At 39.4% G+C, this 25,108-nt stretch overlaps 2 protein-coding genes and 1 long non-coding RNA gene across 3 annotated transcripts; 2 read left to right on the forward strand and 1 right to left on the reverse strand.

The window, feature by feature from the left end:
• Positions 1 to 25,108, forward strand: LOC126633365 (uncharacterized). The gene is made up of 2 exons (XM_050303945.1): positions 1 to 402; positions 24,652 to 25,108. The coding sequence occupies exons 1-2, from the start codon at positions 79 to 81 to the stop codon at positions 24,871 to 24,873; spliced, it is 546 nt and encodes a 181-aa protein (XP_050159902.1). The 5' UTR covers positions 1 to 78; the 3' UTR covers positions 24,874 to 25,108.
• On the forward strand, positions 4,851 to 6,229 carry LOC126633363 (protein DMR6-LIKE OXYGENASE 2-like). The gene is made up of 3 exons (XM_050303943.1): positions 4,851 to 5,362; positions 5,434 to 5,761; positions 5,832 to 6,229. The coding sequence occupies exons 1-3, from the start codon at positions 4,884 to 4,886 to the stop codon at positions 6,087 to 6,089; spliced, it is 1,065 nt and encodes a 354-aa protein (XP_050159900.1). The 5' UTR covers positions 4,851 to 4,883; the 3' UTR covers positions 6,090 to 6,229.
• Positions 18,830 to 22,507, reverse strand: LOC126633368 (uncharacterized). The gene is made up of 2 exons (XR_007627041.1): positions 22,182 to 22,507; positions 18,830 to 22,116 (listed from the first exon to the last, which is right to left on the reverse strand). It is a non-coding gene; the product is annotated as an uncharacterized LOC126633368 (long non-coding RNA).

A 25,108-nucleotide genomic window follows, 5' to 3' on the forward strand; every position in this document is an offset into this window, starting at 1 on the left:
GCCCCGCCTTCTCCAGACAACATATGGCGCCCATCCTTCGTCTCCCCAACTGGTCCTCTTACCGTTGGGGATTCCGTGATGAAGAATGATATGACCGCTGCGGTGGTGGCCAGGAACCTTCTCACTCCCAAAGATAACAGACTACTTTCCAAACGGTCTGATGAGTTAGCTGTTAAGGATTCGCTGGCTCTCAGTGTTCAGTGTGCAGGTTCTGTGTCTAATATGGCCCAACGCCTATTTGCTCGAACCCGCCAAGTTGAATCATTGGCGGCTGAAGTGATGAGTCTCAAACAGGAGATTAGAGGGCTCAAGCATGAGAATAAACAGTTGCACCGGCTCGCACATGACTATGCTACAAACATGAAGAGGAAGCTTGACCAGATGAAGGAAACTGATGGTCAGGTTTTACTTGATCATCAGAGATTTGTGGGTTTGTTCCAAAGGCATTTATTGCCTTCGTCTTCTGGGGCTGTACCGCGTAATGAAGCTCCAAATGATCAACCTCTGATGCCTCCTCCTTCTAGGGTTCTGTCCAGTACTGAGGCTCCAAATGATCCCCCTCCGGTGCCTTCTCTTTCTGGGGCTCTACCGACTGCTGAGACTTCTCCTAAGCAACCTTTGTGAAGGCTCCCTCTTGTGTGTTTATTTTGACTCATGTATATGTACATATTTGTAGCTTATCGGGGATATCAATAAATAAGTTTTCCTTCATTTCAACGTATTGTGTTAAATACACCAAAGCCTTCTTCGCTAAGTTCTTTGAATTTTCTTTTGTTGAAGCTTGTATGTTGAAGCTTTCTGAGTGGAGCATGTAGGTTGGGGTAGTGTTCCCTTAATTTCCCGAGTGAGGAAAACTTCTTGGTTGGAGACTTGGAAAATCCAAGTCACTGAGTGGGATCGGCTATATGAATCTTAGAACGCCATTGTGCTCGATCCTGTGTCATGTCCTTCGTTAGATCCAAGTACTCTAAGTCTTTTCTTAGAGTCTCTTCCAAAGTTTTCCTAGGTCTTCCTCTACCCCTTCGGCCCTGAACCTCTGTCCCATAGTCGCATCTTCTAATCGGAGCGTCAGTAGGCCTTCTTTGCACATGTCCAAACCACCGTAACCAATTTTCTCTCATCTTTCCTTCAATTTCGGCTACTCCTACATATAAAATGAAATAGTTAGCATAAAAAATGGTCATACATATATAAACGGTAAGGTTAATTATACAAATTATTTCACAACTTAATAAACCAAAACAAGAAATTAGTTTTCTAATAATTAATGGATTTTAAGTTGGTTTTGGTTTATTAAGTTGTCAAATATTTTAAACCTTTGAATCTAAACTAATATAATATTGTGGCTAATATGCATTTGATTTTTACAAGTCCTCAAAATGAGGACCTTAACTGCCCTTATCCTAGCCATTAATGGAAAAAAAATAAAATTTAACAAACGATATTATATACACTAAGAGAGATGAGATAGGGTTAGCCTCACAATGGGCTAGGAATAATGTGGTTCAAATTCGTCTTTGACGAGAATCAAATCTAAGACCTCTCACTTACAAGTGTAGAAGAATACCACTAAACCGTAATGTTAAGTGGCTAACCATTAATGCAATGTCTCATTCCCACTACAATGAATCAAACTATGCAAAAGATGACTTGTTTATCTGAAAAATAGATGATCATTCTTCGAAGGATCTTGGAGCAATTCACTCCACCATTTATCGGCTTTTTATGATGAAATGATATTTTTGTTTGGTAGAAGTGTCGATTTAGCCATTGAACTATCACTTCAGTGAAAATTACGTTTTTGAATTATTTTTTTCGGTAAAATAAGTCCCTAAATCCATAACAAAATTGCTAATTTCATTCCTACTATTATATTCAAAACTATTTAATCAAATTTTTCGTCAACTTAAGTCACTTGACACACTTTAGAGTGTAATACCATTATTTTTCGCCTATAAGCCCTTAACATTTCATATAGGTTGCGAATTTAACGTTTAATTACCCTCTAAAGTTAACTCTATATACTATTTTGTTATGTTAAATTACAAATCTACTCTCCCATATGTGTCACATGCAAGTACGTGATTTAAATTGATGTAAAATTGAATATAGTATCTTCAAATCTAATATTAGAGATGTAATTGACTGATTTTTATAATTCAATGACTGATTTTTCTAAAAAATATTTTAGGAACCTAATTTTCACTCAAGTGATAATTCAATGACTAAATTGATAATTTACCCTTTTTGTTTTGAAATAAGTCTCTTACTTCATCCGGAGCTGGAGCAATTTATGCAAAAGGGAAGTTTTGGTTATCCAATTTTGTCATCCACCACATTTTGTCATTCCACCTCCACCATCTTTGTAAGCAAAGTAACAACACCATGTATAATCTACATAATTGCCATCAAAATTTGCTAGGAATGCTTTAATGTTTCAGTTAAAATGATTCTATAAGTGATACTTCTAAGGCCTAGTTTTGTATTGTTTTTTTTAACCAAAAACTGCTTCATTTTAAAGTTAAGCAATAAAAAAAAATTTGGTAAAAAATAAATATCCTTCTTATTTTAATAGTAATTGTAAGATCTCACATCGTCCAGGGGAGTGGATCATGTAAGCCTTATATGTATATTCTCATCTCTACCTAACACGAGGCCCTTTGGGAGCTCACTGGCTTCGGGTTCCATCGAAACTCCAAAGTTAAGCGAGTTCGCGCGAGAGCAATCCCATGATGGGTGACCTACTGGAAAGTTCTTGTGTGAGTTCCCAGAAACAAAACCGTGAGGGCGTGGTCGAGGTCCAAAGTGAACAATATCGTGCTACGGTGGAGTCGAGCCTGGGATGTGGTGGGGGCCCAGGTCGAGATGTGACAATAATAGCCTACAAACAACAGTTTTTAAAAGTAGTATGTAGGTTGTTTTAATAAAAAGTGAAGTTGCGTCTTTAATGAATTTTTTTAATTCATATCCTTCTAAACACATTTTATCCTTGGAAGTGACCACCACCACCTACCACTACAAACCCTAACCTCTTACACCACCATTACCATTACTGCCACCACCACCATAAGCATACCTACCACGACTATCACTACAATCACAACTGTCAACTGCCACCACCATTGTTAACAACACCACCACCACCACCCCTCTTAAACTGCCACCACTGTCACACAACCATAACCACAACTGCCACCATCCCCATTGTCGCTGCCCCTGCCACCATTGTTACTTATGCAGCCCAACCACCACACCTTTTTATTGGCACCACCACCGCCATTTTTTTCATTATATACAATTAAATCATTTTTATTGAAATTTACCAAATGCTTTGACACTGTTTTTCATACTCACAACTATTTAAAAATACAATTTTATCAAACGCTTAACTGCTTTATTTTGTAATTGATTTTTCTTAAAGCACAATAGAAGCCTTTAAAAAAATAATAAAATAAAATATAAAAAAAGCGTAGCAACTATGTATAGTGTGTCTGTTGTGAAATTGATGACATGTGTGCAGTGAAATATAAAGTAAATAAGACATAATATTTACTAGGTTCGGCAAGTATGCCTACATCCTCAAGGTAGTAGCAATAGTCTCATTATCATACTAAAATTACAAAGTAATGGAAACAATACATTGTATCTCTTTTATAGCAATTGTGAGATGTGCTTAAGGAGGGTTTGGTAGAAACCTCTAAAATTATGTGCATCTCCACCCTCTTTTCTTAACTTTGTCTATGCACGAAAGTGCCACCCACCTTTACAACGGTATCTAATTTCTTCAGGACCAACCTTACTAAGTTGAGAACAGAAAATACGAATCAAAATACTCACGCAAGCTTTTGCCAAACGTCTGAATCCAACTTAATAATTCCAAACCATTCAATTGGTTTTGGATTAATTGTATTGAATACGGTTAGAGACAAGGCTTGAATAATGGTGCTTTGTCTAGGCTCAATGACAAAACCATGCGCAGAACTTAGGCGCATATTTGAGCAATAAATAGCTTATCTCGAATATAAAAGATAAATTAAATTGGATGTGACCATTAATACCAACTCAAATGTCCCGCATCTCATTTGACCTGGAAAGTTAAATGAGTTTTGGCAAGAGTACTACTAAGATAAGTGACCTGTGCGAGAAGTCCTCGCATGTTTTCCTTTGTTTTGTGTAAACACATGCCTCATTCACATGAACACATTACGTTACTCTTTTTTGCAAATCACAAATTAACATAAATATAAATAATGAATCAACGTAAGTAAAAACGAAAAACTTATGCACATTTTTCAAATTGTTATTGTCAAGTGAATAACAATGGATACAAGATTTCCAATAACTAGCCAAAGTATTCAACGTTGCAGAAACTTCAATGAAACTCTCTTTGGTTTGAACTTTGAACGTTTTTGGCCTTATTGATAAATGACCTACAGAAAAATATCACTGGGTCTTGGTCTTGTAATAAGACAAGTGAAGCCTGAGTCGGATTGTGTGACGAAATTTGTACCATCATGCAATTAGTCCAACCACCATAATTAATTAAATCCTAATGACAGTAACCCATCATTAATATATGGGAGGGATTAGCAATGAAATGAAGCTAACCACAACAAAGGGCCTAGTGGTAAGGGTATGGACTGCGGTTGCCCAATAAACAAAACAATGCGGGAGGTTTGGGGTTTTGATGTTCCGAGCTAGTAAGTCTGCTTAACTGTAGTCACAAGCAGAGTGAAATTCTCCAAAAGAGATGGATAACCGTAACTGCTCACCAGTTGTCCTCAAAAAAGAAAAAGAAAAAAAAAGGCCAATGAAATGAAGCCCTTATGCAACTATAAATGCAATGTTACCAGTGCCTAGCTAGGATAAGCAGCTCCTTAACAATGGAAGAAATCAATCCATCATACATTCTATCAGAAGAATACAGGCCTAAACACGTAATCACCGAAGGCGAAGGAATCCCGTTGATCGATCTCACTCCGATAACCAACCGAGAAATGTCAGCCGGCTCTGACAATAAGGCAGTGGAAGAGCTTGCCGCTAAGATAGGGGAGGCTTGCAGGACGTGGGGGTTCTTCACGGTGATCAACCATGGCGTGCCTTCAGATATTCGGAGAAGAATTATGGAGGCGTCGAGGAAGTTCTTCGCGCTGCCGCTGGAGGAGAAGAAGAAGGTGAGCAGAGAGGCTCATAACACAGCAGGGTTTCATAACGATGAGCATAGCAAAGACTTCAAGGACTGGAAAGAAGTTTATGATTTTTATGTAAATGATGGGATGCTAATGCCGGCTTCCCATGAACCCGATGACCCCGAAATTGTTCCATGGTACACTCCGTGGCCCGAGAACCTATCCAAGTTCAGGTAAATGTCCCTTACAAAATACTAATGTTATGTAAATTATTAACAATCTGACAACATAACATGTCATGTAGGGAAACATGCGAAGAATATGGTCGAGCATGTGAGAAGTTGTTTTTCAATCTGCTGGAACTGGTAAGCCTCAGCTTAGGCTTACCTCCTAAGAGGTTGAATGGATACTTCGAGAATCAGGCAAGCTTTGCCCGGCTCAACTACTACGCTCCGTGCCCCAAACCGGACCTTGTTCTTGGCACCGGTGGACATAGGGACCCCAGCGCTCTTACCGTCCTTGCTCAAGAAGATGTTGAAGGCCTCGATGTGCTGCGAAAATCAGACGGAGCGTGGGTTCGCGTCAAGCCTGTCCCGGATTCCTTTGTCATCAACGTTGGTGATGTTCTTCAGGTACTACATCTCTTGAGCAAATGTTCATCCTGTTAACATTATTCGATTAAAAACTTTGGTTTCTTGGCAGGTATGGAGCAATGATCTTTACGAAAGCGTCGAGCATCGAGCCATGGTGCACGCAGAAACGGAGAGGTATTCGATCCCCATATTTTTTCACCCGTCTCACGACATAACAATGAAGCCGTTGGATGAATTGGTCGACGAAAGAAGCCCGGCGAAGTATCCAGAATACAAGGCAGGGAAGTGGTTGAATCTGAGGATGTTTAACAATTACAAGAAACATGGCTTCTATATGCGGATGACTGACTACAAGATTGCTGCTTAGCCGGCGGATTTCTAATCCAACGGCTTATACTATGTATGATTCTCCAAGTTCTAGTACGGATTATATGGTAAAATAAAACGAAAAGTTTGTAAAACCAGACTGTTTATTATACGAGTAAACGTTGTAGTTTTACGTATTTAGGAACTGAATCGTAGCTATTGAGCTCAGAAAGTTCGATATTGTGAGAATGTCGTATGTAAACAAGAGCACACATTGCAAAAGAGATGCAGGCAGCGACCTACGTTGCTATACTACATTAGAATTAGCCCTTCGATCCGATGGCATTTCCACGCTTGATTAAAATGACACGGACATTGTCTTAAATTATCATTCTACTTGTGAAAAGTACAAATATGTGTGAGAATCTGTTCTTGCCTCTCAACTAGCATTAGAAGAACACATACCCGTTGCTAAGTACTACAGCGTTTCATTAGCAAGATGACTCGTAGATGTGTATTTACGCATTCAAACTGTTCCGATGTTGCTTGCTTGGGCTGCAAAGAAACAACGATACTGCAAAGAAATTATTCGACTTGATATGTCAATGTATAAGAGCAAAATGTAATGATAACAACGAAAATACAATGCAAGCCTTACAGCATCCTCATTTGCATTGGTAACTTCTGATGCCGATGTGTCCACAGAGGCTTTTTTCCCCGCCTTTCGTTTCTGCTACATCCAAAACTACAGAGTTAGCATAACATCATTGGAACAGGGCAAAGCATTCAGAGTGCAACTTTCACAATTCACAGGAACACACTGCACGCACAAAAAGACAATAATTTTCACGCTATAGTTGAATGTTGTCAAATGGTATTTAGACTCCTGGGTAGCATGCATTGGAAACTTTAATGAATGATGCATCGGATAAATATGAGACCATATACATCCATAATAAATTTGTATATAATGAACGTTGTACACAAATCCATTCCAAGCTTGTGTCTCATAAGAACACATCCTTTAAAGAAACAACGTAGATTGTTACTCACTATCAACAACGTTGCATCAAACTGTGGGTGTGGTGATGGTTGAACAAGAGGTAGTTCCAACATCTATAGAAAACTAAAACATATATCTAGTTTATGACTAAAACTAACTACATGGAGGCGGAAATGATACTTTCATCCAAGTCCACTTAAGATTTCAACGATATAGCCACTTTTTGAGGGAATGGTATAACCAGTTAAAATTGTAAATGTCAAACAATATAAACTGAAGTTGACATTTGCAAGCTAATAAAGCATTCATAGTATTTCACTCTTACCCTTTCCTCCAGTGAAACATCACTTATAGTTTCCCAGCTCACTTTCCAAGCATACTAATTTTTTTTTTTTTTAATCTTATTTTTTTTACTAAGTCAAGGGTATCCCGAAGGCTTCCTAGGCCCGAGGACTAATCCCTCCGGTGCATGTGAAATGCTCCAACTGTGCATTGCAGCACAGTGCCTGGCCACTTTGACAGCTTCGGGGTTCGAACCTAGGCTGGGGAGCAAACCCAACTAGGCAAGAACCATTAGGCCATTTGGAGTGGTTTTCCAAGCATACTAATTGAACGTCGCAGCTACTATCACATGTGATCTGCCAGTATGATGGGAAATTAATCACAATAATTCAGATCAAGTAGTACGGCGATGGTTTTGATAAATACACAACGTATCCAGCTTACAACGCATTAAAGATGAAACAAAAGCAACGAAATTTAATCTCTAAAAACTTTCCACATAGTTTACTGTATCATTGAAATAGTTGTTTAAAAATGGAAATAAAAAATATAGTCATATTTAGTCACCTTGTACGTATTGTTTTGAGTGTTATAACCATCCACTGTACCTGGATAAAAACTGGTAAAGAAAAACAAATATTGTTATAAACAAGGGCTAAAACAATGCTGAAAATCATCTCCTAACTGGGGGAATGCTCACCATTTATCTACTGGAGACAAAAAATTGATCCTTTGCCCAATCAATGCCTCATCCTTCTCACTAATTTCCTACATAATTAATTATAAAATATTTCTAAGGACACAGTAATCTAAAAAATGTAATACAATTTCAAGTGTATTCTCAGAAAGAGCTTATTCTTACTTTCCAGCTGCAAGGGCCCCTTAGCTTCGTTCTGGGGTGATTGGAATGTTCCATGTTAATGTTTCTTTTCACATTAACATTTTCCATCAATCGAATGTTATTTTTTTTCAAATTCTGGACTGAGACATTTGATCCACCGATTGTAGCTACAGAATCACAAGATGAAAGTATTTCTTTTTCCAAAGTAATCCCAGATTTTTTGGATACACCATTCTGGTAATCATTATCAGAATCACTTGGAGAGAGATCTCGTTTTCTCCTACGTCCTCCTGTACTGGTGCCTTGTTTCTCAGCCTTCCGGGGTTCAGCTCCCCCATCACTGGACAAATTAACTATCTTGGAAGATGTTAAGATAAGTTTGTTGTCCTTGAAAACACTGGATTGTGTGCTATCCTCTTGACACTTACGCCCACGTCTAGGAAGAGCACTGGCAGGCTGAAACGTGAAGAAAGAGTTTCCAACAAAATGTTTCCAACAAAATGTTTATAGGAAGAATATATCATTAAGAAAATCATAGGGGCAATATAACTAAAGCTGTAAAGGAAAACTGGAGATACATACCAAAGAGATATTTGATTTAAATATGTCAACTAACCTTTTGAAGAAGTACTCACCAAAACATGATTGATTGAGGCATCTTGAATTGGACTGCACAGAACAGATAATAAAAAGGTGAAATAATGTGGAACAATTAACTAGAAATTTAAATTTCTTCCAGCCAAAAGATAAAGAAAAGAATATCAAATCTTATTGAAAACTGCTCATCACTTTTATTAGAGATACTTACTTTATATAAGGATGATGGTAGAAAAACTTTCCCAGGAGCATGTGATGCGGAGATGCCATTATGATTTGTTAACGTCACAAAAGAGTTCCCAATTTCTGCCAGAATATGCAGCTTCTGCATAACAAGAAAAACCTCCTTTCCTTAATTAAAAAACATAAACATAAAGTGAAGAGGAGAAAAGATCTTCTGAAGGAAAACTCTTACACCAGTTAGTTCAACGTCTATAGCATCCTCAGCCCTCTTAATTGCATGGAAAATGAAAATCAAATACAAGACAGAATCCTTGGTAATATCCAGAGTACCAGCAGCATTACTGGCATTGACGAAAGCCGGCAATAAAACTAACAGTGGACTGCAAAGAGAAACATAATCCAAAGTGTGTCAGCATAGCTGCATTCATATTCAGTACTAGGCAATCTCCAATATTATCTGGATATATTTACATACCTGCAAAACTGAGCATATGCATTTTCATCTTGACAGTCGTCAGGTGGGAAGCCTGTATCATGAGCAAGAATATGGATAAATCTTTTTGTCCAAGTTACTTCTTTTTTTGTCCACGTTTCTTCTCTTTTTGTCTAACTCACTTCCTTTTTTTTTTTGTGAGTTTTGGGAACATCCCCATTCATAGGTCCGAGATCCACATCTATGAATTGAAAGGTCTTGCAATCAGTTGTTAGAATCAATAGGTCTTCAAATCGTTCATTTGAAAAAAATTGAAACACTTCTTATTGGATGATCATGATACTTCCCAAAAATCAAAATTCTTGATCAATGGAGGAACAATATCACCATTTTTGTTCAATAAGATACCAGAGTGGATGATTGACTCATTCCATACTAGAAATAATCGCAGGAAATCTTTTGATAACATGGATTCCTGTTCCTCAATAATATCCCACGATCAAGACAATTGGCCACCACTATGTATGCTGGAAAATCAGTGTTTAATCCTTCTTGGACTCCAGAGATTTGACGCACTTGAGCTTCTCTACTGTAATCCTTGACAAATTCTGCAATATATTTTGACGACTAAATTGAATGGTATCAGAATACATTTACTTGCTCAAGCATACAGAAATAACTCATAGATAGATACAGCATATTTAGCATACATCATCCTGCAGATCCTTGAGGCAATCTGAGGTGGCCATTGCGAAAGCACTTGCATATCTGATAGGTATGGCATGCTCCTTCAGTAATTTGTGTGTTTTATCAAGAAGTGATCTTCTCACCAATGGTGAGTCATCCTGAAATGTGTAAGAAGGAAAAGAAAAATGACCGTGAACATATAATTAGTGGCAATTCAAGAGTGACAATGAAATCAAATCTGAAGAAACTGAAGAATATATAAATATTACGGGATGCAAGTCAACTAACTGGATTAAGCATTACTGGTGATTGATAGATGCATAACACGCTTATTGCAGTCTCATGCCATCTATTTTTTTAATAAATTTTATAAAGTGCATTTCTTTTACCATTTGTCAATCAGTCTATAAATGGGACAGCTCACTAGAAAAATCAGTGAATCTTATTAAGTTCGCTAAAGACACATTTATACTTTAGCAATAAACTATCATGAGCTCCAGGGACCAGAACCTCAAATTCCATCAGGATTCAGGAATATGTTTCCATTAGCTTTACAGGAAATGAAGTTCGAACAAGAAGTCCACTGGAATAACAGGTAACCAAGAAAAACGAAGGACAACACTAGGATACACAAATCAGAACCAAACATAAATACCTTTGCCCTTAAAATTATATAGTGAAAAATCTCTGGAGAAATATGGAAATCCCATCTTTGAGCAAGCCGGAGAACAGACTTTGCAGCAGCTAATCTAATACAAGCCTTATCACTTTCACTGCAATAAAAATAAGTGAAACCAAATGAGTGGTGTTTGAAATACTTATCACATTCACTGAACACAGATTTTAAAAGCACCAAAAAAAAAAAAAAGCAGAAAACTGTAGCCTTTTTATTCAGTTGTGTGTTGCTCAAAATTGCCATTCACAATAATGAGCATCAGTCAGAGACTCACAATAAAAGCCTAAACAAACAGTTGAGAATCTCCTTTCTGAACGTCAAAGTTTCCAAAGCATCCCTCTTCCCATATTTAGCAGAAGTCTGGAAGAAAAAGAATTGTAACAATAAACTCAACTACTAATGCAGTCATGCTTATGAAAACAAAACCACATTTTTTACTGCTTCATTCAAGCACCACAGAGATTCTAGTCAAAAGCTGAGACGATATCCAAACACATGTAGTATAAGCTAAAAAAAGAGCCCGAGCGCGAGGCAGAGATATATAATTAAATGAGTTCGTTAATTTGACCTTCAATTCACTTGAGCCAGAACGAAGAATTAAACCCACATAAAAGTTAAGAACAAGCTCATACAGTTTAAAACTTTCTATTTGATGACAGAATCTGAAATCATACCCTGAGGTGATACCCTCTGCAGTTTCTCCCTTTTGCAGCATTGTGGACAAAATGCCACAGAGCTCATTAATTTGCCGTTTAGTGTTGTCCTTGAGCTCATTAATTTGCTGTTTGGTGTGAGTTCCCCGGTGTGGCAAGAAGCTCTTGACAAGTGTTTTCAGGCCATATATCTGCAAAATAATTGTTTAGAGAAACCAATGGAACTATCAAGTAAGTATTTGGTTTGGTGTAGAAAAATGCCCTGTGAGGATCGGTGTACTTCTAAGCCCAAGAAGTAGTGTAAAGGACCAAGATCCTTTACTGGAAACTGAGAACTGAGTTGTTTAATAAACTGTTGACAGAGGTGAGAGTTTGGACCAGTCACAAGAATGTCATCAACATACACTAGGACAATAACTAAATGAGGACCATTGAGAACAAACAAAGATGCATCAGAGGATGATTGATTGAATCCAAGAGAATGAAGGGCTTGATAGAGTTTGTCAAACCAGGCTCGGGGGGCTTGTTTTAGTCCATATAACGATTTTCTCAACTTACAAACATGACTAGGAGAAGTAGGATCAACAAATCCTGGAGGTTGTTGCATGTAGACATCCTCCTTTAAGTCCCCATGAAGAAAAGGATTGCTTATATCCAATTGATTGAGAAACCAATTATATTGGACAGCAAGAGTAAGGAGGATGCGAATTGTAACCGGCTTTGCAACCGGACTAAAGGTCTCTTGGAAGTCAATACCCTCTTGTTGATGAAAACCCTTTGCTACAAGGCGAGCTTTGTACCTATCAATAGTACCATCAGCCTTTTTCTTAACTCGAAACACCCACTTACAGCCAACTAAATTTTAAGAAGGATGAGAGGGGACGAGTGACCAAGTACCAGTAGATATCAAGGCATTGTATTCATCTTGCATGGCTGCTCGCCAGTGAGCATGCTTAGAAGCTTGCAAGTAAGTACTGGGAACATAATCAAGATCAACAGGAAGACGATGTTTGGTTGCTGCATAAACCTGAGACTTAGATTTACATATGCCAGCCTTGGATCTTGTAATCATGGGATGAGAATTAATGGGGATAGGAGGATGACTTGGCAAACTATGTGGCAAAGGTGAGGGTTCTGAAACAGAAACAGAACTAGAAGAGAGAGGTACTGAGGTACTAGGAGAAGCTGAACTTGGAGGACGGGAGACGGGCAGAAACATAGGGCGATGCACTTCTAGAGGAGAGATTGGGAATATAGTTATCAAAATGAAGATCCAGAGATGAAGAGCCTGCTGGAGATGCTGCATCTGGATGAGAACCGTGAGGTTGAAGTGACTAAAATGGATAGGTATTTTCATCAAGAGAACGTGTCTGGAGATGTAAATTCTATTTGTAAGGGGATCAAGACACCGATAGCCTTTATGTTGTAGGCTATATCCCAGAAATGTGCAACATTTACTCTTGGCATCCAATTTGCTGTGAACATAGGGTTTGAGCCAAGGGAAGCATTGGCAACCAAACACTTTGAGTTTGGAGTAATCTGGGGGTTGGTGAAATAGTAGTTCCCATGGTGACTGGGAAACACCAGAGATGGGAAGCCGATTAATGAGATACATTGCAGTGGAGAAAGCTTCAACCCAGAATACAGGAGGAACATGAGAAGCAACTAGCAAAGTACGAGCTGTCTCAACAAGGTGCCTGTGCTTTCTCTCAGCACAACCGTTTTGTTCAAGAGTATGGGGACAACTAAATTGATGAAAAATGCCACGTTGTCTGAGAAATGATGCAAAAGATGTGCTGATGAATTCACCCCCTGAATCTGAACGCAGAACTTTGATTTTATTTCCAAGTAAGTTTTCTACATAAGATTTGAAGACAACAAATGTAGAAAATACATCGGACTTGGACTTCAAAGGAAAGAACCAGCTATATTTGCTAAAGTCATCAACAAGAAGCAAATAGTACTTGAAACCACTATTTGAAATAACAGATGCTAGACCCCACATATCACAGTGCAAAAGTTGAAGACTTTGAGTTGTTTTTGAAGAAGCTACTCCAAAAGGAAGCTTGTGATTCTTTGCAAGTGCACAATCTGAGCAGAAGAAATCAACAGTGGACTTGTCGTGTAATGCCAGTGTATGATTAGAGATTACCCTTCTGAGAATAGAGGAGGAAGGATGACCCAAGCGCCAGTGCCAAACTTTAACAGGAGCTTTAATACTGAGCAAAGCTGTATGTGATGAATTTGAAGAAGTACTTGAGTCTTGAAAAGGATAGAATCCATCTCTAACCAGTCCCCGCAAAAGCATCTTCCCCGAAATACGATCCTTGACATTGGATCCATAAGGGTCAAAGGTCAATGAACAATTATTATCCTTAAGAAACTGATAGGCAGACAAGAGATTATGTTTCATGTATGGAACATGTGAAACATTTCGGAGCTGAAAAGAAGTATGAGGAGTATGCAAGAATGATGAACCAATATGATGAATAGAAAGTCCTTTACCATCACCAATATACACTTTGTCCTCGCCAGTATGAGAGTAGGAGAAGAAATATTGGCAACATCATTGGTAATGTGAAAGGTGGCACCCGAGTCAATCAACCAAGATGGAGATGGTTTGACAGAGTGATTGACATACATAGCAACGAGTTTGGCTGGAGGAATCAGACCACAAATGTCTGGATTCATGCGATCAAAGCAATCAATAGCCTCATGACTGGTAGATCCACAGATTTGACAAGGAACTTTGAAAGTGGAAGAACCTTGATCTTGGCGAGGGCTTTGATAACTGCGATTGCCACGATTGTTGGAGTAATGACCACGGTTGTTATGGAAGTTGCGATTGCCTCTATGAGAGAAGGAATTGCCCCGATTATTCTTTCCACGATTGTGAGATTTTGGTTGGTGCCATGATTGGAGTTGGTGCTGAGCAGCAAACACAGATGGAGTGCGTAATAGAGGGGGTTGAGATTGCACCAAGAAAGCTTGAAAAGGCTCAGTTGCAAAAGATGATCTGGCATTTTTGCGTCGAGCCATAGACAATTCCTTAGTGAGAAGAAGACCATGGAGCTCATCAAGAGAGGTAGAGGACAATCGAAGCATGATTGAGTCTATGAAAGACTCTATGAAAGACTTAAATTCATCAAGCAAGCCATGAAGAGTGGCTGCAATAAGATCTCGATCAGAGACAGAGGCACCAGCAGCTTGCAAGGAATCGGAGATTTCCTAATTTCTTGAAGATACTCAGAAATAGAGTGAGATCCTTTCTGAACCGATTGAAGACGCGACCGCAATTGATGAATGTGAGCCTTTGAAATTCCACCAAATCTTTGTTCAAGCTTCACCCAAAGGTCGCGAGAAGAGGAAACCCCAATCGTGAAAGGGATGATTTCCTCAGAAAGTGTGGAATTAAACCAAATCAAAAGATTTTGATCTTTTTCATACCATTCCTCAAATGCAAGGTTGATGCTGCGATCAGGCAAGAATGGCGATGGACATGCTTCAGTTCCATCAATGATTCCAAGAAGCTTGTATCGCCTGAGGATTGGGCCAAACAATGCACGCCATGGAAGGTAGTTTGATCTTTTCAGCTTAATCGGCAGCATGGTGCCGATGTTATGAATTGTAAGAGAGGTGTAGGAACTCAGAGGACTTGGATTACCAGAGAAATTAGGGTTTTGGATCGACGGAGAAGATGATTCAGGCGGTGTCTTGAGGGTTGCGCCACCATATCTTGCAGAAATCACGAGGCAAGAAAGATCGGAGAAGAAGAATTGAAGAATCAGAGAAGAAGAACAGAGAATTGAGCAAGAATCGATCGATCGATTGAGCAGAAGGAGGAATCGATGCTGTTAAGCAAAATGGCGTGATACCATATAGAAACAGAAAACTTCCTCTGTAAGTTTTCTAATTGTATTTTCTTGACATCATAATTGTACACTGTGAGGATATATATATAGCCTTTGGCTATTTACAACAATACCCCTTAACTGCCTAACCTTATAACAACCCAAACTAATTACAACCATTAGCACAGCTAATCACATTTAGATATAACTAACTATTTTACAGTAACTGAAATGGATGACTTGTCATTCTCCCTAATACTTATTAGGAGGCAAATGAACGCCATAAAGTGTATGTGATTTAGAAATATAAATAGATTATCTATATAACCTAGTTTATGTGAAGCTGAAACAATATTTTAAAGGGCGAAGGCGTAGGCGTGGCATTTCATGGATACCCCTGCCTAGGCTAAAGCCTTGAGGCGTGAGGCGAAGCCTTACGGGACCTAAATAATTGGGGACTGCTGTGGGTTTTAAAAATAAAAGAAAAAATAGACTTGCCCAAAATGGTGTCATTTTGGGTCAAGTCATTTAAAAAAAAATTAAAGACTTGGCCAAACTGACGTTGTTTTGGGCCAAGTCTTTAAAAAAAATAATAATAATTTTCCTCTTCTTCGGGTCCTCTTCCTCATGAAGAGGCCACCACACAATGCAACCCTAAACCCAGACGATAGAGCCTTCAACTTCAATTTACCCAGACGACAGAGCCATTCGACTTCAATTTCAGGTCACTGATGGATTTGGGAACGCCAGCCACCCGGCTTCAGGCTCACCTCAGCTGCCTAGGCGCGCCTCGACTGCACCTAGGCTAGTTTCCATTGGGTAGAGGCGTTATCACTCCCGCCCCACCTACAAGGCCGCCTAGGCGCACCTCGGGGAGTGTTTTAAAACACTGAGCTGAAAGATACTTAACGATAAATATGGATAAACGAACCTAAAACTCCAAACTCAAGCTAAGCATACCTTACATAGATCTTGGAAAATGAATTGCTTCGAATTATCAATTAAAGCAGCAATTGCTGAAACAGCATATTTTGACTGAACGCGAGTCCCCTCCAGACAAGCCATCTCCATAAAGTGGTGGATTTCACTTCAAAGGAAGAAAAAAAAGTTAAAGCCACTCTCTAAACATTTAAGAAAAAAAAAAGGTTTAGATTTCAAAAGGCTTTATATTTAACAAAAGGAACGGAGAGGAAAGGCATCTATTTCTCATTTAACTGATGCTAAAGGAATATACAATGTATAAGCAAATAGCAAAAGTAAGAAGCCCAAATATCATAGCATGTATTTTAAAGGTTGGGGTATTTTAACAATTTGACCAGTTACTCCTGTCACGTATAAGGAATAGTCACGCACGCACATTAGAAAAACTGACATACATGACTTTCAGAATCCATGCACATGTTACAGAATAAAAATCCTTGATTTGACCCTTTTATATTTTCCTTCGATTGTGTGCACCATGTACAAGCTCTTTTTAATATATATTTAACAAAAACAATTTCTGACAGAGAAAACATCCAAAATTGAATGACTGGCCAAATTAACAACCGAAATAAGATAAACGAGGAGACCCTTCACAATAGTCTCCAATGGAACATAAAACTCCATCCTGCTAAAAAATGCATAAGAATCAGAGAAATTGCAGAAATTACCTGAGTTTAACTGATATGTGAGAGCCTGCTTTGGCTAATACTTCAATCAACTTATCATTAATTGGGTCGCTCTCGTTTAATAACTTCTGAAATTGCACTTGTGAACCTCTCAGGAGAGTTGGAAAAAGCTGGTTATTGCCTGAACCAGAAAACAATTGAAAGACAATTTCATACAGTGAAGAGACAAATATTCCCTAGATATTTAGTAGTTGGTCACACATCCAAACTTATTTACTCCTAGTCTTATCTTATATAAAACATAGATACAAGGTTGAACTCCGTTAAAATAAAAAATAAATAAATAAATAAATAAAAGGTAAACTCTACTTGTATACACACAAAAATTAAATAATACCTCATCCACTTATGGAAACTAACTTATTCTCTCAAGCTATATCCCATCGGCAATGCATGAAGCCAATTTGGGCCATTAAAAGTTAGACGAAAAGCCAACATACTACCAAATGACAGCATCAGGTGAACTCAAACTCATTCTATAACCTGGCGCTCGTAAATCATAAAACTTAGCTCAGTCCTTGAGATTCATCGATGTCAGAAATGCTATATGTGCTTGCTAAATTGTTTCTAGACAACCACCACCACAGTAATTCATGGCCATTGCTTAAATTTACATGCTACGTGTTTTTGTGCTTGCCAACCCTTCATGGCCATTCTCTCGTCCGGTTAGCTTTGTCTTTTTTATCACATAAACTCAATCTAACTTAAACATTCACATTCAAAAGTTTTACTCTTCTGCTGAAGAAAGTATTATTCAAATGCTCTAGGCAAAAAAACTTCTTACCAGCAGAAGTCTCACAGAAGCAGCCTCCAAGTGCCTCTTTCCAGGACTGTTGCTAGATAGATCATCTAGAATACAGCGAACATGCTCTGCACTAAATATATTGTAAGAGCATTTTGAGGCAAGTGTCTGTAGAAACTCAAAATTCTGATGTATCCCCCCAATCATATTCAGAAATTTGTCCTGAAAAGAAGACAATAAGTAAATAACACAAATTTTTAACAAAGGAAAAAATAAAAGTAAACTATTATAATTTTGTTACAATCAAATTTCTTAATCATATAAAAGAAGAATCACTGATAAAAAAGACCATCTTTTGACACCACCACATTAGTAACCAAGTTGAAATCCAACTTGCCCTCCCACAATACAAAATAACTCCCATCAAAATTACAAGGAGTCAAATCATCGATTCAAGCAAACAAAAAGTTGTTCCCACTTGACCTAATTTAATTCCAACCATGACTCTAGTACAGACGGACTATAAGTGGAAATTGTCTTAAAGAAATGGTCTTCGTGTAATTGTAGTTATCACCAGAGAGTTCGATAATGTGTTCCTGGTTTTCCAGAGAAGTTTTGAACGACTCCTCCATATTCCTATATTTGCATTGATAAAACAAAAAGCATTTAAGCCTCATCTCAGAACTGGAATTCTCCATATAAACCTTGTCCTGCCTCCTCACAACATTACTTCAGATGTTTAAGTTTCATGGAAGTGAAAAGTTAAACCTTATAAATGACAAGCACTGTTTGCAAGTTGCCCCAACTCCACAAAAACTACCAATATAGGACGCCATATATGATCCTATTCAACCGTTTTTGCCCTCCCCATATCATGAAACACTTTTAAAAAGGCAAGGTTCATTGAACTTAAAGCTCTGGCTTTCAACAACATTAACTTACCAATTCTGTGATTCAGATAGTCTTAAATCAAGAAAATCCAACTGAGATAGACAACAAATGCCATAAAGAACCTATATTACGAATTAATTTCTTTACCTCTTTTGAACAGTGAAATCATACTCTTTAATGAACCATAACTTAATATAGGATCTATATAACTAAAGTTTATATGAGGAAACCGCATGTTATCTTTGCAATGTAAATCAACCACATACAAATTAATGAGCTAAGGATATACAAAAAGAAATACAACAACAACAACAACAAAGCCTTTTCCCACTAAGTGGGGTCGGCTATATGAATCCTAGAACGCCATTGCGCTCGGTTTTGTGTCATGTCCTCCGTTAGATCCAAGTACTCAAGTCTTTTCTTAGGGTCTTTTCCAAAGTTTTCCTAGGTCTTCCTCTACCCCTTCGGCCCTGAACCTCTGTCCCGTAGTCACATTTTCGAACCGGAGCGTCAGTAGGCCTTCTTTGCACATGTCCAAACCACCGGAACCGATTTTCTCTCATATTTCCTTCAATTTTGGCTACTCCTACTTTACCTCGGATATCCTCATTCCCAATCTTATCCTTTCTCGTGTGCCCATACATCCCACGAAGCATCCTCATCTCCGCTACACCCATTTTGTGTACGTGTTGATGCTTCACCGCCTAACATTCTGTGCCATACAACATCGCTGGCCTTATTGTCGTCCTATAAAATTTTCCCTTGAGCTTCAGTGGCCTACGACGGTCACACAACACGCCGGATGCACTCTTACACTTCATCCATCCAGCTTGTATTCTATGGTTGAGATCTCCATCTAATTCAATGTTCTCTTGCAAGATAGATCCTAGGTAGCGAAAACGGTTACTTTTTGTGATCTTCGCTAGATTGCTCTGGTCATTAGTGTGGATAAGTATATAAATGGATAAAAATAGGAAAGCAAACACAAGATGTACGTGGTTCACCCAGATTGGCTACGTCCACGGAATAGAGGAGTTCTCATTAATTGTGAAGGGTTTACACAAGTACATAGGTTCAAGCTCTCCTTTAGTGAGTACAAGTGAATGATTTAGTACAAATGACATTAGGAAATATTGTGGGAGAATGATCTTGTAACCACGAAACTTCTAAGTACCGGAGTGTGGTATCGTCTTGACTTGCCTTATCTGTCTCATAGGTAGATGTGGCATCTTCTCTGGAAGTACTCTTCCTCCATCCAGGGGTGGTATCTGTAACTGGTGGAGATGCACAAGGTAATGTATCAATTTCACTTGAAGCTTACTTGTAGTTTCAGGCTTGGTCAAGCGCGATACAAACCATGTAGTAGGAGTCCCCCAAGTCGCCGGGCTAGGGGATCTGCTGAAAGAGGTGACAGACAAGGTAAGCAATCAGAGCTCCGGCTGATTGTTCACATTCTCCCTATCTTGTAGGCAGCATGAAGGATAAAGAGAAGAAAAATGAGAAGAGATGATATGGGATACTTTTGCTTTTGAAGAAGTAACTTTCCACAGGCTTATTCTTGAACTGGGCTGGAGGGTTTTCTGGTTTCCTCCAGAGTATAAGGCCGACTGAAGAATTTGAGGGTCAAAACAAGTCCATCAAATCTAGAGTACGTTCGACCCTGCTGATATGGGATACTTTTGCTTTTGACAGAGTAGTGGATGTATCGGCACGTGTGCTGTTACGCTTGTCTCCACATGCTTCCTTGTATCCTTCTCACTTGCCCTATCTGTTCCTCAGGCAGATGCGGTATCTTCCCTGGAAGCATAAGATGTTGAAGATGAGTACTCGAGAGGAATGCCAGGTAAGTAATCAGGTAAGGGGTTCCAGGCAGTCAGTTCCTGGCTGGAAGCTTGATTCCAAGTGCTGACTGATTGCTCTCTTTCTCCTTGTCTTGCAGGTAAGAACAAGGCCAAAGGAAAAGACAGGGAAAAAACATGATATGGGATACTCTTGCTTTTAACCCTGATGATATGAGATATTCTTGCTCTAGTATAGCTTGTTTACAGAGGTATTATCGGGGGGAAAGAAAGCTGAATATTTCGAAAGGCTTCGTTGGGAGTGTCCTCTCAGATAAGAGAAAGGGTTGAGCATTTTTGCAGGTCTGCCTGTCCGTTAGGGATGGAGGTCGACATATATAGGAGTCTCCCTAACATCAAGTAATAATGCTATTCCTTTACCCTGCTTGGTCATAGCACGGTAGTGGGAGCTGCCAGCTTCACATGTTTTAACTCTGTCAGAGCACTTTGAAAAAGTGGTATGTGGTATCTGGAAAGCTGATGTTGCGTGTGAAGATTACAGACAAGCTTTATCCAAGGAGATCCAGCTCTTGAAGTTGGGAAAGTGGTGCCTCTTCGGTTTTCGAACAAGCAATCCTACCGGGGATCTGGCTCTCGAGATTCGGAAAACGATGCCTCTTCGATTTTTGAGAAAGCAATCCTACTGGGGGTCTGGCTCTCGAGATTCGGAGAGCGGTGTCTCTTCGATTTTTGAGAAAGTAATCATGTTGGGAGTCTGGCTCTCGAGATTCGGAGGGCGGTGCCTCTTCGATTTTGGAGCAAGCAATCTTGTTGGGAGTGTTTTCTCGAATGTGAGTAAAGGTTGGGCATGTTTGCTAGTCTACCTTGCCACGAAGCACAGAGGTTGACACACAGGGACTTTCCAATTATCCAACAGTGGTACTGTTCCTTTACCCTCTCTTCGATTTTTGAGAAAGTAATCATGTTGGGAGTCTGGCTCTCGAGATTCGGAGGGCGGTGCCTCTTCGATTTTGGAGCAAGCAATCTTGTTGGGAGTGTTTTCTCGAATGTGAGTAAAGGTTGGGCATGTTTGCTAGTCTACCTTGCCACGAAGCACAAAGGTTGACACACAGGGACTTTCCAATTATCCAGCAGTGGTACTGTTCCTTTACCCTCTCTTCGATTTTTGAGAAAGTAATCATGTTGGGAGTCTGGCTCTCGAGATTCGGAGGGCGGTGCCTCTTCGATTTTGGAGCAAACAATCCTGTTGGGAGTGTTTTCTCGAATGTGAGTAAAGGTTGGGCATGTTTGCTAGTCTACCTTGCCACGAAGCACAGAGGTTGACACACCGGGACTTTCCAATTATCCAGCAGTGGTACTGTTCCTTTACCCTTGTGGGTAATAATATGGTAGCTAGACCTTCAAAATTTATGTGTCTAAACTTTGTTAGTGTTGTTTCTTTGCAATTCTTTTACCCTTCTTGGTCAGAGCGATGTAGCGGGAGCTGCAAGCTTCACGTGTCTCAACTTTGTCAGAGAACTTTGGCAAAGTTATCTGTGGTACCCATGAGTTACTGTTGCGTGTGGGAAGTGGGTGATTGAACAGTACGATTCATGTGTTTTCTACTTCGCCAGAAATCTTCGACAGAATGCCCATAATTTCCGCAAAGCTGAGTGTGCGTGTGACAGGTGCTGACAAGGCTGGAAAAGTAGGTTCCTCTTCGATTTCTAAGATCGGCCCTCGTGGTCTCTGAGCAGCCCAGCTTTTGAGAAAGCAAGCCTCTTCGATTTCTGAGATCGGCCTTCGTGGTCTTTGAGCAGCCCAGCTTTTGAGAAAGCAAACGCCTCTTCGATTTCTAAAATCGACCCTCGTGGTCTCTGAGCAGCCCAGCTTTTGAGAAAGCAAACGCCTCTTCGATTTCTGAAGCTTCGTCGAGTGCAGATTTTTATAGGGGCTGACATTAAGTTCCAAAGCACACTTGAATATCCACCAGTAGAAGCTCCATTCTTGCACTTCTAAGATCTTGATTTGTCCGACCTCTTCTCTCTTCAACACCTTTGAAAATGTCTGGCCCCTCCGACCGTCGTTTTGACTTGAACCTTGTTGAAGAGGTTGCCCCGCCTTCTCCAGACAACATATGGCGCCCATCCTTCGTCTCCCCTACTGGTCCTCTTACCGTTGGGGATTCCGTGATGAAGAATGTGAAGGATTTATTTTGAAAAACATGTTCATTTGAGCAACATCATATGGCATGCAATTAACAATTAAAGGCGGAATCATGCTTGCATGTACTCAAAAACAAAACATTACCATGAAATTCAAAGCCTAGTAGATTGGTGAACCATTAATCAACTCAAAACAAAGTGAGTTGAAATTATTACCTTTGTAGATTCCTCTTTGCATAAGCAAAGGCTAATCACCCAAAGAGATAGGGCCTTCATTCCTTGCTTCTTAGATCCATGGATTTGGATGGAAAATTAGGTTTCTCCAAGTTCCCAAAATAGGGAACCTCTAAGTCTCTTCACCAAGGTTTGATTGTAGAAGAAAATGAGTGACCTTGGAGTAGTAGGATTGCTAGATGTACCCTCCAAGGTGTTGGCCTCTTTAGAGAGAAAATGGAGAGACAATTCTCACCAATTTTCCCCCAAAATAAACCCTTAATCACTTAATGAATATTTGGCTATAAAATCATTTATATAGTCACTTCTTTAAGTGACCTAAACAACCAAAACCCTAATTCATTTCATCATGGCCGGCCATTTAGGGGATTTTGGGCTTTTGGGCTTTAATGAATCTTCATTCATTAAATTGTCATACAACTTAAGTTAATGGGCTTGACGTTCGAAGCCCATTGGGCCTTAAGGTCCAAAACTATCCCGAAGTCTTTAACGAACTTATTCGTTTGATTAATTAACATATTAATTAATCCTTGCCATAAATAAATGATTAAACCATTTAATCATTCTTACTCATTTCCGTTTAATCTCCAATCTCTACCTTTTACGGTGTGCGATCCATTAGGTTCCTTTTAGCGAGGTAGTGGGCGATTAAAACCATTTTACATCGATTGTGAATTGAAACTATTTTCAATTCTCCCTTTAGTGATTACACACGTTTAGGGCTTCCACAAACCATGAGTGACACCTAGCAGCATATCATGGTTACCCAAGCTAATCAGAAGAGGTGGAGAACCTATTCAGTTCGGGATTACAAATGCAATACGGTCCTTCTCTAATCTAATACTCTTGACCACATTGTTTGGTATGATAGTTTATTTACTCATGTCTACTATCCAATGTAAATCGTTTGCTTATATGATTTCCTTGAATGTGATTTGGAACGCATTCCCTAATCTCATTCATACTCTGGCCAGAGATTCCAAATCATATCATAGAGTATTCTCCCTCAACTGTTTGAAGGTTAGAGATCCCTTGTTGCGCATTCACTTGTCTCCATAGCTAAGTGGCTTAACCCCAACGATGCCGTGGACACCCCGAGGGGGTGACTTTGACATAATCAAAGATCAAGGACTTAACCACAAGACAACTGTGATGCCTCAGGTCAAAGGACTACTTTGCATTATCCCAACCATGAGTTCTTATGTGACATGGAATATGAGAACTCTTCGTTGATCACGTTCAGTGTACTCATTCTCTATTGAGCACCTACGTACTTGTCTTGATGTCACACACACCAATGACTCGAGACTAATCACTCTCCCTGAGAGAAGACATAGTACGTACCGATCTTTACGGACTGTCAATGCCCAATTGACAATCCTATGATCAGGAACATTTAGGATGTGTCTACGAAAGAATGGTCTCATGAATCTAACTTCATTAGATTACATTCTCCCAATCACATATTCCTTGGACTTTATCGTTTAAGCATATAACATTTATATGAGACGGCTCAAACAATAATCTTTGCCCTTTATATGTAAAACTAGATTAGTTTAACATGTGAAATGTCCGTAAAGTATCATCATATGATTGGCTTTAGAGCACATTTCCAACAGAATGATATGACCGCTGCGGTAGTGGCCAGGAACCTTCTCACTCCCAAAGATAACAGACTACTTTCCAAACGGTCTGATGAGTTGGCTGTTAAGGATTCTCTTGCTCTCAGTGTTCAGTGTGCAGGTTCTGTGTCTAATATGGCCCAACGCCTATTTGCTCGAACCCGCCAAGTTGAATCATTGGCGGCTGAAGTGATGAGTCTCAAACAGGAGATTAGAGGGCTCAAGCATGAGAATAAACAGTTGCACCGGCTCGCACATGACTATGCTACAAACATGAAGAGGAAGCTTGACCAGATGAAGGAATCTGATGGTCAGGTTTTACTTGATCATCAGAGATTTGTGGGTTTGTTCCAAATGCATTTATTGCCTTCGTCTTCTGGGGCTGTACCGCGTAATGAAGCTCCAAATGATCAACCTCTGATGCCTCCTCCTTCTAGGGTTTTGTCCAGTACTGAGGCTCTGAATGATCCCCCTCCGGTGCCTTCTCTTTCTGGGGCTCTACCGACTGCTGAGACTTCTCCTAAGCAACCTTTGTGAAGGCTCCCTCTTGTTTGTTTATTTTAACTCAAGTATATGTACATATTTGTAACTTATCGGGGATATCAATAAATAAACTTTCCTTCATTTCAACGTATTGTGTTAAATACACCAAAGTTTTCTTCGCTAAGTTCTTTGAATTTTCTTTTGTTGAAGCTTGTATGTTGAAGCTTTGTGAGTGGAGCATGTAGGTTGAGGTAGTGTTCCCTTAATTTCCCGAGTGAGGAAAACTTCT

The sequence above is a fragment of the Malus sylvestris genome, chromosome 8 (genome assembly GCF_916048215.2).
Source record: "Malus sylvestris chromosome 8, drMalSylv7.2, whole genome shotgun sequence".
Taxonomy (NCBI): domain Eukaryota; kingdom Viridiplantae; phylum Streptophyta; class Magnoliopsida; order Rosales; family Rosaceae; genus Malus; species Malus sylvestris.